The sequence below is a fragment of the Quercus suber genome, unplaced genomic scaffold, assembly GCF_002906115.3.
Source record: "Quercus suber isolate HL8 unplaced genomic scaffold, Cork oak 2.0 scaffold_174, whole genome shotgun sequence".
Lineage (NCBI taxonomy): Eukaryota > Viridiplantae > Streptophyta > Magnoliopsida > Fagales > Fagaceae > Quercus > Quercus suber.
The window spans coordinates 1,227,871-1,246,350 of record NW_027069634.1 but is presented as its reverse complement, the minus strand read 5'-3'; the positions used below and the strand labels follow the sequence as shown (position 1 = coordinate 1,246,350).

At 32.4% G+C, this 18,480-nt stretch overlaps 2 protein-coding genes across 2 annotated transcripts; both read left to right on the top strand.

The window, feature by feature from the left end:
- The first annotated feature begins 7,482 nt into the window (after nucleotides 1-7,482).
- On the top strand, nucleotides 7,483-10,323 carry LOC112012583 (xyloglucan endotransglucosylase/hydrolase protein 2). The gene is made up of 4 exons (XM_024044958.2): nucleotides 7,483-7,680; nucleotides 8,820-8,920; nucleotides 9,286-9,479; nucleotides 9,932-10,323. The coding sequence occupies exons 1-4, from the start codon at nucleotides 7,506-7,508 to the stop codon at nucleotides 10,317-10,319; spliced, it is 858 nt and encodes a 285-aa protein (XP_023900726.1). The 5' UTR covers nucleotides 7,483-7,505; the 3' UTR covers nucleotides 10,320-10,323.
- A 4,947-nt stretch (nucleotides 10,324-15,270) lies between these two features.
- LOC112012579 (uncharacterized) lies at nucleotides 15,271-18,070 on the top strand. Its single transcript, XM_065778163.1, is given in 4 exon segments — nucleotides 15,271-15,657; nucleotides 16,539-16,944; nucleotides 16,947-17,529; nucleotides 17,531-18,070. Coding segments are annotated over 4 exon segments (1,503 nt in total). The 5' UTR covers nucleotides 15,271-15,414; the 3' UTR covers nucleotides 17,802-18,070.
- The last annotated feature ends 410 nt before the right edge of the window (nucleotides 18,071-18,480 follow it).

The window sequence follows — 18,480 nt, the reverse complement described above, 5'->3', positions numbered from 1 at the left end:
TTGCTGGTAGGCTTTACCTTCACCCTTGACACTGCCAAGTTCAGTCACCTGCATTCTCACAGCCTGGTGCACATACAATGTGTGACTATCAAATGGAGCCAAGCCATGAATTTCCTAAGAATTGGCCAACCTTTTAATTAAGGGGAATGTTAGCTTTATACAATGGTAAGCTTTACACCATTTCAAACCTTATGCCTGGGCTCTACTAGGTGGCCCTGCCAAATATATATATATATATATATATATATATATATTTTTTTTTTTTGGGGTGGAGATGACAAAATTAAACTTCCTAGTTCTATGTAATGGTGAAGTATGAATAGGTAGTATTATGAACAACAAAAAACAGGTGCACAAGAACAAAAACAAAGGGCTTATAGTAGTTAGAGCCTCACCTCAACCTGCCCTCTCCCAGCTGCTGCATGTAGGAAAGTTGAGCCTGAATATCTCTATAAGCCAAAATGTCAGAGAAATTGGCAAGAAGCTACTTTAAAAACATTCAAATTTCCTCATCTATCAGCAGCATGAACAGCCTTGTTCATCATCTCCCACTTGTAAACTGAAGGTATATCCCCAATGTGCTCCACCATATTCTCAATTCTCCTTCCCCAAAAACAAGTAAAACCTCAGAACTCTTACTCCTGGCTGCTGCATAAAGCATATCAGTAACACATATTTTCCTTCCCCCAAAGACAAGTAAAGGCCAGGTTCCTGTCAAGAAGTTCTAGAACAAAACCCAAGTCTCCATTGAGGCAGCAGTATACATAAGCCATCCTCCATATCCAGCTCTAATGAGAGAATTTTTCCCTTTTGGATTCACACTCAACAAGAAGTCTTCTTGCAACCTTAGATATATATTTAAATTTCCATGAAAGAACGTATCATTTAAATATATATATATATATATATTTTTTTTTTTTTTTAAAAATATCAGTTCAAAGTAAACAATCCTGGTCAGCCACCCTCCTGCCAGCAAGCCTATACAAGGTTTGACTAGAGATCAAGACCAATCATAAGGTGTCAATACTTCAATCTATAAACTAAACAAGACATAGTTGGTATTGTTGTTTATTCTTTTGTGCCCTCAAATGCTATCGGAAACAAAGTAAACTCTTCTTTTTTGATGCGGCATCCAAGTGCTGCCTTACCCAATAACCAGTGGGTTCAGTCAAATTATATACTTCACCTCAAGGACAATCACTCATCATAGAAGAACAGAACTTTAACAATTAAAAAAGATTTAAGAAATAACAGTCTGAAAATCTATTTATGCTCGAAAAGCATTTTTACAAGCTAGAATGGTTAAAAATGTTGTAGATGAAGGGTGCAAACAGTTCCCATATCCCTGATAAGGCGCTTGCTAATGCCTATGTCAGAAATCTTTGCCCATAAAGATCTTTCCTTGATTATCAACACATTTTGGGGCTTTAAGTCCCAATGAATTATCCCCAATTCATGCAAATTCACATGTCCAAAAACCACACCCCTGTTACAAATATATGCTAGAGGGTTAGAAAGATGCTGATCAAATATGGATTGTATTATATGAAAAATATCTACAGAACAAGAGCATTTAGCCTACACTTTTGTTCACATGGTCTTGACAGGGTCATAGAGCCATATTAAAGCATTGAAATTTAAATATACAATATGCAGTTCATCCACTTACTCACTGAACTTATGGGCAGTTCAAAAGACTTTTTTAAGTCCAAAGAAAATTTCCAAGGTTCTATCAAAACAACCCCTGGAATAGATCTTCTGTAAAATACCACTATTACAAATATAAGTAAACAATTGGAACAATAGAATGCTACAATCATATCTTCCACTCCCATCCCACTTTGATAACTTACACAAGTTTACGCATCAACTGAAACTTACAAGATTCACAACAAGAGCACATTTATTCCAATAATCCAGTGAACAATAGACTGCAACAATCAGAGATCGATTCTTCAGTAACATATGATTCAAAGTTTTAATTCTCATATTATATTTGCTCCTTTTTAATTTTCCTTGAATTTTCTAGACTAAAATTGTCGCTCTTTTAGAATTGCTTGGCATTTGGGTGCTAAGAAAATGTGGGAAAATAAAATGAAATATGGTTTTTCTTTTCTTTGCTCTGTTTGGTTGATAAGAAATTAGAAGAAACTGAAAGCCGACTGAATTGAACTGATTGAAAAGCTGTCGCTTCGGTATGGTGTTCCTTCCCTACGGTTTGGTGTCAGTGCCAAATATGGCAAAAACTGAAAACATCAATTTGATGGAAAAATCTTGGGAGTGCAACATCAGCATGCAGATCATCAGTGATACTTGGACTTCTTGGCGATATTAATGTCAGACTCAGGCTTAGGCATGTCTCTCAAATCTACCAATTGAATCTTTCTTTTGGCATTTTGAACTTGTGGGGGGGGGGGGGGGGTAAGCCTACCAACAAGTTTGATTGTGTTGGGTTATATTCTGGGTTTGTTGGGCTAGGGGTCAAAATAGTCATTAAATTCTTTGATTTTTTCCTTTAAAAAAAACTAGATTGATTATTCCCTTATTAAAAATTGATTATTTATTTCTAAAAATAGTAAAATAATATGCTAATACAATCTCATGGGTAGCCCATTAGGCCCAACCTAGTAGCCTAGCCCGTTAAAGACAAAATGGGCATTGCCCATGGGCAGGGTCGTGGGCTGGGGTTTTCTCTTTCGGCCCAGCCCGACCCGGCCCGTTAACTAGTTAATAGTCCATTATGTCCAACCCATTGTGCCCTTGGGTCAAGTAAAAATGAGTCGAGCCAGCCCGACCCGACCCATTGACGACCCCTAGTCCATAAATCAAGCACATGCTCAAAGTGAAATTAATGAGTGTTACATCGGTGAAAATCAAGTGTTATTATGATTATTATTATTATCTAAAGTCAGAGCTAAGAAAAAATTCAATTAGATTTATAAATTGGATTTTAAATTGAGCTATAATTTTTTGACATGTGTCTATTTAATTTCTTAAGTTTGGTGAAAATATGATTCTCAAAAAAAAAAAATTGGTGAAGATCTGATCACCAAACTTATTCTGAAGGAAGTAATGGAAAGAATGGGGAAGGGGAAAAAGATTTGAAGGAAGCAATAGAAAGAATAAGGAAGGGGAAAAATCAATGAAGGCCTAAGAGAGGAATGTGCAAAATAATGCCTGAATTGACTGAATTTGAAAATGAAATTTGTGACCTTAAGTACTTGATTGGATACTGATTATTAGCATTTGTGTCTGCGTCTGCGCTTTTTTTTTTTTTGAAGCGCGTTTTTGTGGCTGGTGGCTTTTTCAGTGGGTCTCGTGCACTGTTCACGGGACCCACAAACCTCTTTTTTCAACAAAATTTTTATTAAAAATGAGTCACGGCACTATTCACATATTTAAAAATTATTTTGTTACAATGTTTTCAGTTTTCAATTTTCAGTTTTTAGCAAAATAAGCGGTATCCAAACACACCTTAAATCTCAACTAAAATTTCATGCGAAAAAAATGCAATTTCCTCTAATTAAGGTCAACAAACAAAGGAATTAGTAAATTTCTTCCTCAAATTCTAACATCTAACTAAATTCTATCTCCAAATATTTCTTCACACAAATACACTTAAAGATCCACCTCACTCTCTTCCATCTCATTTCATCATCCCAACTATTCGGATTAAATTACGGTGTTCCAAAACCTAGCAATGCAACCGCATCAAAGAAAATAGAAAAGAGAGGCAGTCACTTCTAGTCTTGTGTTTTCTTGTAAGAGAGTATAATTGTGTAATTGATATTTGGGTTTCTATACTATTATATACTAATATGTAACCCCGTGCTACCGCACGGGACTGGTTAATTGTAATGATGCTATTGGTCAATTTTTTTTTTTTTGTTTTTTTGGGTTTATCACACGGATGATAGAATTAAATCAAATAATGAAAAATATATATTACATTTTATTATTTAAGTAATGTTATTGGTATTCTTCTTTTTTTTTTTTTTTGGTTTATCATACATAGGATAGCATTAGATAAAACAATGAATAAAAAAAAGAGAATATTGCATTTTATTATTTAAGTGATGCTACAGTGAAGAAAAAAGAGAATATTGCATTTTATTATTTAAAAAATATAAAGGGACATTAAAAAATAAAAATTGATCATTGAGCTTGGAATCTTCTTGGAGGTGTCAATGAAGCACTAATGTATGAGAGTGTGAAGTAAGAAAGAATAGGATTGAACATTGTGTTTGAACCCGGCCTTACTATGAGAAATCTGTAAGGAGAAGGAGATGGTAGTGTGTAGATCTAGTTGGTAGAGGTTGAGAGAGGAGGAGACATGGGATGACGATATGGAATTAGGAGGAGATGATGTTTTACTTTTATAGTCTTTCTCGTTAGACTCCTTAGTTCTGGTTGTGGGATTAGAAGAGCTCCAGACTCTATTGAGATCACCCATAAAAGTGTGCAGGTGAGATGTTCTTGCTTAGGCCAATGAGTATTATCATTGTGGTTTTCTTGGCTTCCGTGTTAAATGTTAATACATCATTTATTTGGGTACAAAAATTAGAAAATTTAGATAAGATACATGACACAAAATTGGAGTCCAATTTATAATCTCCATAAAAGTGTGCAGGTAAAATGTTCTTGATTAGGCTAATGAGCATTATCATTGTGGTTTTCTTAGCTTCTGTATTAAATGTTAATGCATCATTTATTTGGGTACAAAATTAGAAAATTTAGATAAAATATATGACACAAAATTGAAGTCAAATTTATAATCTAATTAGATTTTTTTTTTGAGTTTTGGTTAGGACAAGTGGTGCAAAATTGAGAATCCAATTAAAATTTAATTGGATTTTCTCTCTACTTCACCTATTATTATATGTATAGATTTGGACACAAAAATTAGAAAATTTAGATAAGATACATGACACAAAATTATAGTCAAATTTATAATCTAATTAGATTTTTTTTTGAGTTTTGGTTAGGACAAGTAGCGCAAAATTGAGAATCCAATTGAAATCTAATTAGATTTTTTATCTGCTTCACCTATTATTATATATATAGATTCCTATTTTTATAGTTAAATTTCTCTGTCATCATCGTAAAAGTAAATAGTCTGCCAAACTATGTAAATTTTTATATTCTTTGCCTGCTTATTGTTTATTTTCCGCTTATTTTCCGTTATTGATTTAAATCATGGTTGCTATTTGCACAAATCCAAGTCCATGCGGATAAAATCTTCCTTGAACTTTACAACCCTAACATCCAAATCCAAAATATACAAATATATTCAAAAAATAATAATAATTTTAGCAACCAAAAGATATTATTTTTAGTAGGTGTGTGTTGGAAAGAGAGTCATAGGGCGCGTGGAGTAGGCAAGCCTAGATACATTGCACAATATCAAAGTAGAAGTGCAATTGTACTTTGTACCACCAACTTGCACATATTCTCTCTACTAAGCAAAGTATCATCAACCAACACCATCATTTATCTAATTGTCTGTCTCTGACTTGCCAGCAATACACCTTGTCATCGTTTCTAAAATTCCAATAGTCTTTCCGAGAGAGAGAGAGAGAGGGATAGATATATATATATATATAAACCACTTTTTAATCTATACTACTATTTAAGAGATTTTTCTATTTAAGATCCTCAATTTAGATTCTCAAAATACCGTCAAATTCATCCATTTCTAAAGCTTAAATCATAGGGATGGGTATGTAAAATTAGTAACTCTTAATTTTTAGCTAAATTTAGAAAGAAAAAAAAAGTTTTTTCTCTCACCTCTACATTTCTCTCTCATGCTAGTTGTAAAGTACTAATACAACTTCTTCTTTTTGAAAAAATAACAAAAATGAAACTATTTTTTTCCCACAAATTTACCATTTTTTTTTATCACTAAATTGTTTTTTTTCTCACCTCCAGATTTTTCTTTCACATTAGTAGTTAGGTACTAATAAAAAATAAAAAGCCTCATCGCACGTGTAAAGTGTGTGAGATGAGGATAGTGTGCTTGTGTGTGTATATATATATATTAACCTCATCACACACGCTTCACACTTGCGATGAAGCTTTTTATTTTTTGGGTTAAAACATTTTATTCATTGCAGTTTTATTTTATTTTTTATTTTTAGAAGAAGTTGTATTAGTAGTATAGATATTTATATTATCTATAAGAGGATTTTCCTGTTTGGACTAAAATTTTATGCGGTTCAAAAATACCTTTAAACCTTATGTTTAACAGGAAAATAATTTGAGGATAACCCGATAAAGATATATCTCCAACTCCACTTAAAATGCCTACAAAATAGGATACTCTCCTATTAATCCATGTCTTCAAAACAAACTTATCCAAAATTTATAAAAAATAAAAAATAAAAAATTATGATACTAGACCAAAAATAAAAAAGTCTCATTGCATGCGCAAAGCGTGTGTGATGAGGCTAGTGTGTGTGTCTATACATACATACATACATATTAGTTAAAACTGAGAAAAAATCTAATTAAATCTCAAATTGGAGTCTAATTTTATATCATATTTCTTATTCTATTTTCTTAATTTTGATGCAGCTATTTATTAAACTACAAAATCAAAGAATCCAATTTAATTTTCTTAATTTTTTGTGCTAAATGAGCTATTAAGTGAGAAAACCATAAAATCAAAATTAATAAACATTTAAAAAAATCACCACCATTGATTCATTTTTCATATATTATTATTGTTGTTGTTGTTATACAAATAGTGGTCGGACAAATTAAAAGTGAGAATTACACTGATAACAATTTAAATGAATATATATATATATATATATATAAACGTGGTAAAATTTTAATACATAATTAGTTATGTTTTTTTGTAAATGTATCTTATGTATATACATGGAATTAAAAGCTAATTTCTGTTAGAAAGAAAAAAAAAATGTATTTTTTTATAAAACATTTTTTAAGGTGCTACATATATAGGTTTGTTGTTAGTTGTCTATTTGGGCAATTGTGCCGGATATTCTACCCTTAATAAAACTAAGGATACAACAAAATCAAAAAGACTCAAATTTGAAAGGAGGAAGTGGTGATTCAAATAAATATTTGAAACCTGAATTTTGAAAAGTTTAAATAAAAAGTTTGTTATCTTTTCAAAAATTTTAAAAATGTAGTTGCACCAGCTATGAGCTAACACAAGTTGTAGGTGTCGTGATTGAGTGCTCTCTTCAAGAAACAAGATTTTCTTTCTAATTTTATACTAATTTTCCTACAATTGCTTCTAAGGAGTAAAGACTGCTAAAATGATGTCATAAGTTATGGAGGATGGTATGGAGAAGACAATATAGCGTGTAAGAAAGTTAGAGAAAATGATGGCTCACACCCATCATGCTTTTTTCTTGGTTCATAGCCAATAATCTTTGGGGGTTGACATCCTTATATATTAGCTTCACCAAAAGGTCCAAAACCAAGACAAAGCTAATCTCAAAAACTAGCTAGGGTAGTGAAGGCAGTGCCTTAAAATGAGGTTTTCACTACTTGATTTCTTATTGTTATTCCTACTTTGTTGGGTGCTTGCAAGTGAAGGCAGTGACAATATTAGTTTTTATGAAAACTATAATGTTACGTGGGGTTTTGATCATGTCTTTTCTTTAAATCAAGGACGTGATATTCAGCTCTCTTTGGATATTTCTTCTGGTTATTCTCTCCCTCTTGTTTCTTAATTTCCCCCTTTCATTTTAAAATATCAAAGGATTACATATCCCCCTCAATTTATGATATACCTCTTTTACTTTTTCATTCCTCAATGTATTATTATATTTTCATTCTGCAAAAAAGTCTTATTACGTTTTGCCCATCTTATATTTTGTGTCTTGTAGTTCCCTATTCTTTTTTTATTTATATGCTATGTATCATTATTCATTAACATTCAAATTTTCGATATGAATAAACTTATGTCAACTAGATTAAAGATGGAAATCCTAAAGCTTTGCAAAAAGTTCATTTTTGGGACATTCAAAATTTCAAAAAACGAATAAAGAATCTTACCCTAGTTAGATCTCCTTTTATAGTTTATGTTTTGTCAAGGATATTTATGGACGTTCAGTCATTTTTAGCTCATCTCATATAGTCTCTTGTTATTGAATAAAGAAATTGGTTCTAATGTCAATTACACTGAAAACTATTTGGTGTGTTGATCTAATAATAAAAAGTAATTATCATGGACTAGATACCATTGATTTATAGCCTACCATTTAAATAAGTTATTATAGGTTTGAATTACAATATGGATTGCTTAAAATTAAGAGTTGATAGAGCTACAAAACAAAATCGCTTGTTTTAATTGGTTATGGTAGTCCTCCCTTTGGATTCTCCAAGTCCATATATGGATGTAAAACATATTTCTAGAACTTTCAAATGCATTACATACTTACATGCTTAAAGAATTATACAATATAAAATATAATTGCTGAAGATATTTTGATTGCTTTCATAGTTTCAGAGTATTCATCATCAAAGGTTTAAAATTATTGTGAAAGTGAAAAATAATATTACTAATAAATTTTTACCATATCACAAATAGCATATAGATAGTAAAACATGTTATAAAGGAAAAGTTTTAAGTATGAGTTTTCGAAGTCATGAAGGCTTCCACGTCAAGCACAAACTAGCTATTCCACACGGAATCATATATCTTTCTGGGAAAATTCTATCTAATATTAAATCAAATTTATTTACTAAACGAAATTTAATGAGATTTGCAAATTTTTTACATCAGTGATGCAAAAATGGTGGCTCTTAATTCTCTTTATGTTATAATCTTTTATATCTTGTAGGGGCTGGCTTCGCATCAAAGCTAGGCTATGCTTCTGGGTTTTTTCATTTGAGGATGAAGCTACCAGCTAAGGATTCTGCTGGAGTAGTTACTACTTTCTATGTGAATTCTAAGCCCCTTTTTCTTCATTGTTACATATAGAGATTTTATGTTTCACTTTTACTGTTCTACTTTATATTCCATCAATTGCATTATATCATATGATCCTCTTTTTCTTTTCTTTTTTACCTTATGAAAGTTATATATATATATATATATACACACACTTATATATATATATATATATATATAGATATATACACACTTAAGATATTATAGTACAATGTTGGAGTGGAACACTAAAATTAGGATAGAAAATTTTTTGTTATGTAACATTCATGTGCACGTGTCTATATATAATTAATTTTTATTTCTTTAATATCCACAAAATGGAAGAGGCTGATTCAAGGTGATATTAATATATGCAGCTAAGTTCACATGGCAATAATCATGATGAGCTAGATTTTGAGTTCTTGGGCAATAGGGAAGGGAAGCCATACACATTACAAACAAATGTCTTTGCAAATGGTCTCGGAAACAGGGAGCAAAGAATTCTTCTTTGGTTTGACCCCACGGCAGATTTTCACACTTACAAAATTCTCTGGAATGAACATCAAATCGTGTAGGGACAAATGAATACAATAATAGTATAAATACAAATAAATTACCCAATTTTTTTTGCAACATTTGAGGTGTCAGATTGTAATTAATTTAACTTTCCATGGTTTTAAAAACTGGATCGGGGCAAAAACCGTTTTTGCCTCTGATTCCTTGTTCAACCCTGTTTTTGCCCGATTTTGGCAGATTTTTGACCAATTTTCATTGATTTTGAAGGTTTTTACTTTTTACGGGATTTGACTAGTGCTCAATTCCCTATTAAACCAATCGGACCGGTCGGTCAAGTCTAGTTTTTAAAACCATGCAACTTTCACACATAAAATTTTTTATTATATACTAATCACAATTTGCCACTTCAACTGTCAATATATATATATATATATTTGTTGAGGATCCATACCCTAATCTCTCTGTCATACCTAATATGATGCTTTACAACCTTGTGTATAATTACAGATTTTATGTGGACAATGTCCCCATCAGAGTGTTTAAGAACAACAAAAACATTGGAGTTGACTACCCATCACAGCCAATGCACATAGAAGCCAGCTTGTGGGACGGAGATAGTTGGGCAACTGATGGAGGCCAAACAAAAATTAACTGGACTCATGCACCATTCAATGCACACTACCAAGGATTTGGCATTGTTGCCTGCCCAGTTCAAAACTCATCAGACATTCAACAATGTTATTCTTCCAAGTATTGGTGGAATTTGGAAAAGTATTGGAAATTGGATCATAGACAGCAAAGAGAGTATAAGAATGTGAGAAAGAAGTACATGAACTATGACTATTGTTCTGATAGGCCTAGGCACCCTACACCACCACCAGAGTGCTTTAATTGATAAGGTAAGGAGCACAAGAATGAAAGATAACGAAGTTAACAAAATACAGGGTGAGCTTCAAGGGGGTCCAATGACACCGACACTAAAATTATGAGAAACTTGGATCAATTTCTCACTTTGTTCTTTAAGAATACATTCCAACATTTACAAGTTGTTAAAAATATGTGCGATATTGGTTTTATGTGTATTAATGTGTAATGGTTCTAGAGGCCCAATAATGTTATGTGTATTTTTTTTTAATAATATTCAAAATAGCATTAGAGCAAAGTTTGATCTTGGCTGAGTTTATGTAGCAAACACAAAAAGCCAAAAAACATGTAGCCATGGCAGAAATAACACTAATCTATAAACCAAAAAAAAAAAACCCTCCTTATCTTAAGAACCCTCTCTCAATCAATTATCTTCCAAAAACCAGCACATGAAACGCTTATACAGAATTCGATAGCCAAAACCCAACAACAAGTTTAACATCTTGTTAATGTCAAATGTGTACCCACATGCCACCATTAACCAGAGACCCTGAGTTATTCTCGATGGTGATTTGGGCTTTATGGAATCGACGAAATAACCTTCGAGTGGGCAAAGCAGTAGGCACACTTGAGCAAATTGTACCTTAGTCCAAGGAACGATGAATTGAGTTTAAGCTGCATCCTACTTCTACTTCCTTACCTTCAGTGAGATCAACAACTTCTGGATACATCTTTGGTATAAGATAAACTTCAATGGGGCTCTTTTTCATATAGATAATTGGGCTGGACTTGGAGTAGTCATACGCAATGCATCTGGATTGGTTATGATCTCACTATCTCAACATATTCCTCTACCTCATACTGTCCTTGAATTTGAAGCACTGGCAGCGAGACATGCTTTGCAATTTCTTGGATGGAGTTATTTTGGAGGGGGACCATGAGATACTCACCACTGCCCTTCGGAGTACCTGGAACTCTCAGGCATAGTTTGGTTTGTACAATACTTGCCTCTTTTTTCTCAGCTTTTATCTTTTCTCATGTAGGCATTGTAATTCTATTGCACATTCACATGCAAGACAAGCAATTTTGTTTCTCGAATTATTAGTTTAGATGGAGAATATTCCACCACACATCGAAGCTATATTTAAAGAGTCTCTCTTAATAAAAAGGTAGGTCTTTCTTCTTTAAATTTTTTTTTTTTTTTAAAACCCACATTTACCCATCTCTCCTTTTTGGGTTCAACATATTCGTGAAATTTGCTAACTTTCTCATAGATTCATTCCACATTATGCCTAATCTATCATTCATCAAATCTAATCACCTTCAAGGCATCTTTGAAGAATCAACCTAGTCAACTAGTCAAAGTCACAAGCTTATATTCCAAACACAAAGTATTATCAAACTTCTACTTTGCGTTTGCAAGTAATGTTAAAGATATATTTGTGATATTAAGTTTTTGTGTATTAATATTAGACAATAGGTAAAGTTTTATTTCACAATTCACCCTACATTCCATCTTCTATTTTAACATACAACCTATTAATTAAAATAATATAAAAAAAAAAAAAAACACTTTTAAAAAAAAACCAACCACCCAAAAACCCACAAAAACTAGCCACCATTATCACTACAAAAACCACCACACAGCAAAACAACCAACTACCACTGCCACCCAAAACCTACCAATGCAAAAAAACCAATCTTAAAAGACCCGCACCACCATCGCAAGACTCACCAAAACACATAACCCACAACACCACCACCACTGTACTAGCCCATGACCCACCAACTACCCACAATGCCTCCACCGCACGACCTTGGGCACCATCATCACACCATCGCATGATCTGAGAGAGAGAATAAAAAACAATGAAAACAATTTGCAACTTTCTACAGTAAATTTTGCATGATGCTAAATTTATAATTCATTGTAATTCATGCAAAATTACTGTAGATAGTTGTAATTCATGCAAACTTACTTCATTTGATTGTAATTCATGCACTTGCCTTTTGAGCTTTTTTTTTTCATAAGTATGAGAAGGAAAATGCTAAAAGTCCTATTAATTTTACTACAATAACTTAACAAACTTACATAGAAATGAAGTAAAATTAAAAATCCTAGTATCATTCATATGACAAAAAATTGTCAATCTTGCTTGAGGAAAATTTTTCATCTTTTGTATGAGCTAAAAACATAAAAATATTTTTGGATCTTCTCAGGAATGCAATAAAACACCAAAAAATAATTAATACAAAGCCTAAATAATCATTTTAGGCTAAATCCCAAATTATATGATTTAAGTTTGGACGAATTATCCTATTTTTTCTTTCTAATACCTTTTTTTATTTATCATTTTAGTCCTTAAGCTTCTAATTTTCCCAATCAAGTTAGTCATTCTGTCTTATAAAATTAACATGTGTCATCATGTCTAAAAACAAAAATGAAATTACCATTTTAGAATCACTGTCAATTTGGCCCCTATATTTTGTTAGCAGTCAATTGGTCTTTATTATTTTCCACTTGCAATCAATTTCCTTTAGTAAGTTGACCGTAAGAACCAAATTAACTGCAAATTAAAAATAAGAGAAACAAGAGGAACTAAACTGACAACTACCAAATCGTAATGACCAAATTGAAAGTGACCCTAAATGTAGAGATTTAAATAGTATTTTTACCCCAAAAAAAAAAAGATTTTTAAAATTTTTTTTTTATAATTACTTAACAAAACATTATAAACGAAAATGGACGTAAAACCAATTTGATAAAAATTGAAGTTTAAGACTATTTAAGGATTACTAGTCTCATTACATGCGCGGGTGATGAGACTTTTTTTTTTAGTATAAAAAAAAATTGAGACTTTTTTTTTAGTAAAAAAAAAAAAAAACTATGTGTTTTTATTTTATATATATAATTTTTATTTTGAGAATCTAATTTATAAGTAGATAATGTAATTTGAAAATTAACAGGAGAGTGGTCCTATCTTTTAGGCAATGTTTTAATAGAAGTTAGAGTTAAATTTTTACCAGATTGTCCTTTAGTTTTATCTCTACTTAAACATAGAGGTGTAAGGATACTTTTGAACTAAAAAATGAGGAATCCAAACAGGAAAATTCCTTAAATAATAACTAGCCTCATCACACACGCTTCACGTGTGAGAAGAGGCTTTTTTTTTTTTTTTAATGGTCCTATTTTGTAAGAAAAAAAACATGTGTTTTTATTTTATATATATAATTTTTATTTTGAAAATTTAATTTATAAGTGCATAAAAGTAATTTGAAAATTAATAAGAGAGTGACCTTATCTTTTAGGCAATATTTTAGTAGGAGTTAAGAGTTGTATTTTTACCAGATTATCATTTAGTTTTGTCTCTACTTAAACATAGAGATGTAGGGGTATTTTAGAACCATGAAAATGAGGAATCCAAACAGGAGAAACCCCTTAAATAGTAGTATTTTTTTTGTTAGTGGTCCTATTTTGTAGAAAAAAAAAATGTGTTTTTATTTTATATATATATATATAATTTTTATTTTAAAAATCTAATTTATAAGTGAATAAATCAATTTGAAAATTAATAAGAGAGTGGTCCTATTTTTTACGTAATGTTTTAGTGGGAGTTAGAGTTGCATTTTTACTGGATTGTCCTTTAGTTTTGTCTTTACTTAAATATAGGGGTGTATGGGCATTTTTGAATTAAAAAATGAGGAATCTAAACAGGGGAAGCCCAACTTAAACATAAAGATGTAGGGGTATTTTAGAATAATGAAAATGAGGAATCCAAACAGGAGAAGTCTCTAAAATAGTAGTATATATAGACTAGCCTCATCACACGTGCTTTGCGCGTGCGATGAGGCTTTTTTTTTTTTTTGTTAGTGGTCCTGTTAATTTTCAAATTGATTTATTCACTTATAATGTAACTCTAACTCCTACTAAAATATTACCTAAAAAATAGAACCACTCTCATATTAATTTTCAAATTGATTTATTCACTTATAAATTAGATTTTCAAAATAAAAATTATATATATATATATAGAAAATAAATAAATAAAACATAGTTTTTTTCTACAAAATAGGACCACTAACAAAAAAAAAACTCATCGCACGCGCGAAACGCGTGTGATGAGGCTAGTTTTTCTAATGTTGTTTTCTAATTTAATTATTATTATAACTAGTAAGGTTCTAAGTTTCTAACTAAGGCTAGTCTATTGCTGGTTGAAAACTATTTCCAAACTCTATTAATTATCTGTGTTATATATATATATATATATATAATTTTTATTTTAAAAATCTAATTTATAAGTGAATAAATCAATTTGAAAATTAATAGGAGAGTGGTCCTATTTTTTAGGTAATGTTTTAGTGGAAGTTAGAGTTTCATTTTTACCAAATTGTCCTTTAATTTTGTCTCTACTTAAACATAGGGACGTAGGAGCATTTTTGAATTAAAAAATGAGGAATCCAAACAGGTGAAGCCTCTTAAATAATAATGAGGCTTTCTTCTTTTTTAGTGGTAGTAGCAAAAAAAAAAAAAAACTATGTTTTTTTATTTTATATAATAATTTTTATTTTGAGAATCTAATTTATTAGTGGATAAATCAATTTGAAAATCAATAGGAGAGTGACCCTAATTTTTAGGCATTGTTTTAGTGGAAGTTATATATATAATTTTTATTTTGAGAATCTAATTTATAAGCGAATAAATTAATTTGAAAATCAACAGAAGAGTGACCCTAATTTTTAGGCATTGTTTTAGTGGAAGTTAGGGTTGTATTTTTACTTGATTGTCCTTTAGTTTTGTCTCTACTTAAATATAAGGATGTAGGGGTATTTTAGAACAAAAAAAATCCGGTCCAAATAGGTGCAGTCCCTTAAATAGTAGTATAGATATAGAAAATAATAAAAGTTCAACTTTAAATTAAAAAAAAAAAAAAAAAAAAGATAATTCACCCGAAAGGCCAAAACTGTAAAACGGCGTAGTTTGAATTTTGGTTCGGCCAACATTTTTCTCTGAAGAAAAACAAGCCAAAGCACAGCTTGAAAAGCTCTCTCTTCCTTTCTTCAACTCTCTCTCTCATGGCGGACTCTCTATAGCTTCACACAATCCTCACGTCCAAAATCCTCACTCAATGGCCCATCTTCCAAGAAGGACTCACTCAATCCTTATCATACTCTCTTTCCAAATCTGCTTCTCCACAATCTTCGCCTGCTTCGGATCGGTTTTCGAAGAAGAATTCTCGGAAGAGTTGCTTCTGAAACCACTGCCCGATCGGAAAGTATTGGCGCACTTCCACTTCGAAACCACAGCTCCTCCGCTCTCCACCTCCCATGGCCGCCACCACCACCTCTTTCCCAAAGCCATTGCTCAACTTGTATGTAATTATTCCATTTCCTTCACCTTTGTTTTCTTTTTCTTTTTCTATAATGAGAAACTGAGAAATTTTGTTGGATCTTGTAGTTTTGGTCATCTGGGTCTTTTGCTTTTCGCTTTTTTTGTTAATTCCAAGTTGGGTTTTTTGGTTTTTTGAGCATTTGATATTGGACCCAAAAAGCAAAAATATTGATATCTGTGAGTAGCAGTGCTAAATTGGAAGAGAAAAAAAAAGGGTGTCTGTTTTTGTTTTGTAATTTTTTTGGGGTTTATCAAACTCACAATAACCTGCCCCTTTAGATGCTGAATTGGATAAGTAATACCCATTTTGGATATAGGGACTAGGAGGGACAACTTACTTTTGTGCTATGTGACTAATGTTCTACGCTTAACTACAAGTCTCGTGTTGTTCAATTACATATCCTGGAAATTGTGACCATTTGCTGTTTTGAAATTCATCTTTACATTTTTAACTTATTCTCAAGTGAAGACCTTGAATGCAATGGGTTGCAATTCATTATTTTCTTGCCTTTTTTTAATGAAAACACACCCCTCCCTTTCTGATACCTTTGATTGGCAAACAAAGACAAGGTAATACGAATCAATAAGTCTAGGGACACAATATTTTTCAAAACTACTTATATGGCATGTTGTGATTGGTGTACTCCAGCGGGAGTGATGTTGCTTTAATCACAACAGGCCAAGCCATAAAAGTTGTGAGAAAATTTTGTGTTCCTAAGATTACTTAATGCTAATTGCTGCCTTAGGTTTCTCTTTTGTTTTTCTTTGGCCCCAAAGAACAGTCTCAACCTAAAATTAAGGTGAATTTTTGTAATATGTTGAATATTCTAAATAACTCCTGAAATAGTATTGCTTGTGCAGGTTCAGAAATTTCACGTTAAGGAAATGGAATTATCTTTCACACAAGGCCGATGGAACTATGATCGCTGGGGTGGATTTGACCCCATCTCAAGCAGCAATGCAAAGCCTCCTGGAGTAGAGTTGTGGGCTGTCTTTGATGTCCCTAAGGATCAGGTTGATGCTTCCTGGAAGAATTTAACCCATACTCTTTCAGGTCTTTTTTGTGCTTCCATAAACTTCCTAGAGTCTTCTACAACTTATTCTGCTCATGAATGGGGCTTTCACCCATCGTCAGGCAGTCTGAGGTATGGTACATTACCCCGTGAGGCTGTTTGCACCGAGAACCTAACTCCCTGGTTGAAGCTACTTCCATGTCGAGACAAAGCTGGGCTTTCTGCCTTATTGGACAGACCTTCCATATATAGAGGATTTATCATTCTCAACGGTTGCACTTGACCTCATCTGAATTTCATTCAAGCGGCGTGGAATCAGGAATTGTACTAGAACAAGCTCTTACAGTTGTTCTTCAGCCTAACAGTCACAAAACGAGTAAAACTTTTTCGAGTGAGACAAAATTGCAACCAAGCTGGTCTTTGAGTTCAATTTTTGGGAGGAAAGTCACAGGAAGATGCATTCTCGCAAAGACTAGTAATGTTTACCTTCAACTTGAGAGAGGCTTAGTCACTGAGCTTGAGAATCTGCAGAAGGACAACACGATAACTGGGCCTGATCATGTAGGCTCTGGAGGGTTGAAGGATAACCCTGGTTTTGAATTGTCTGTTAGGCCAGACAAGATGTTTAAAGAAGTAAAGAGCTTGCATAGGAAGAGCTCATCTGTTCTTTATGAATATTCAATTGAGAGGTACAGTGTCTTTGAGCCATTTGATTTGGGCCTTACATGGAAGTTTCCTGTAGTTTGGTCATGTCCACGAGCACCATTACACTCTAGTAGGTTCTTAATGGGTAGTGGGAATCAAAGGGGCACTATTGCAATATCTTTTATATCCACAGATTGGAGGAGGGTTCCTGAGTGCTAATATTGGTGAAGAAAGTTGTAAGTTGCAAGCCGACATTTTTCAAGTTGTGCCTTGGTATATTAAGGTCTATTATCATACTCTACGGGTTTTTGTTGATGGGCAACCTGAGGCTATCACTAATGTTGTAGAAAAGATGCATGTTTCACCTTCTGAAGACAAGGTATCGCCTGGGGTGATGGAGCTGGTCCTAAAATTTCCTTGTGCTGTGAAATCAGCAGCTTTAACTTTAGAGTTTGACAAGGTATGAATCATATGATCTAGCTATTCTTCACTTTTTTTTTTTTTTTTTTTTTTTTTGTGATTTCATTTATTTGATAAAAAATTCTTCTGAATCTAAGCTCTGGTTTTGTCTGATTGAATCACTGATCTTCTTTGATCAGATGCACAACGCCATTTTCTAAGGTTTCATAAATGAATAACTTTGTATCTTAGAGTGAAACACTGCCAATTATGTCATGTGTTGCATAGGATGTCAATATAGTGGCTTTAATAGTGAATCCTGCTAATTCATTGAAATGACTTCGTAGCTTAAAAATGGACAAAGTTGATGATGTTATTTATAAATATAGGTTGTCAAATTCACTAGTTTGAACTTTCATCAACCACCTAGGGCTGTAAATGAACCGACCTGTTTACCAACAGCTCTGGCTCAGCTTGAAAAAAATGTTTTTTTTTTCTCTATCGGAAAAAATGTTACTTTATTTGGCGAATGAGCCATGCTTAAGCCAAAGTTTAAGCTCAGCTATTAAACAAGCCATCCTCACACGTAATAATGTGTTTGTGAACAAGCTTGTGAGTTTGAGGCTTGATTTAAGTATATATGATATATATTTATATTTATACGTGTATAAGTGGGAGTTTTGTGCATTGTGTACAAACCTTTATAATGAATACATGTATAAAATAATTTTCCACATAATAATTTA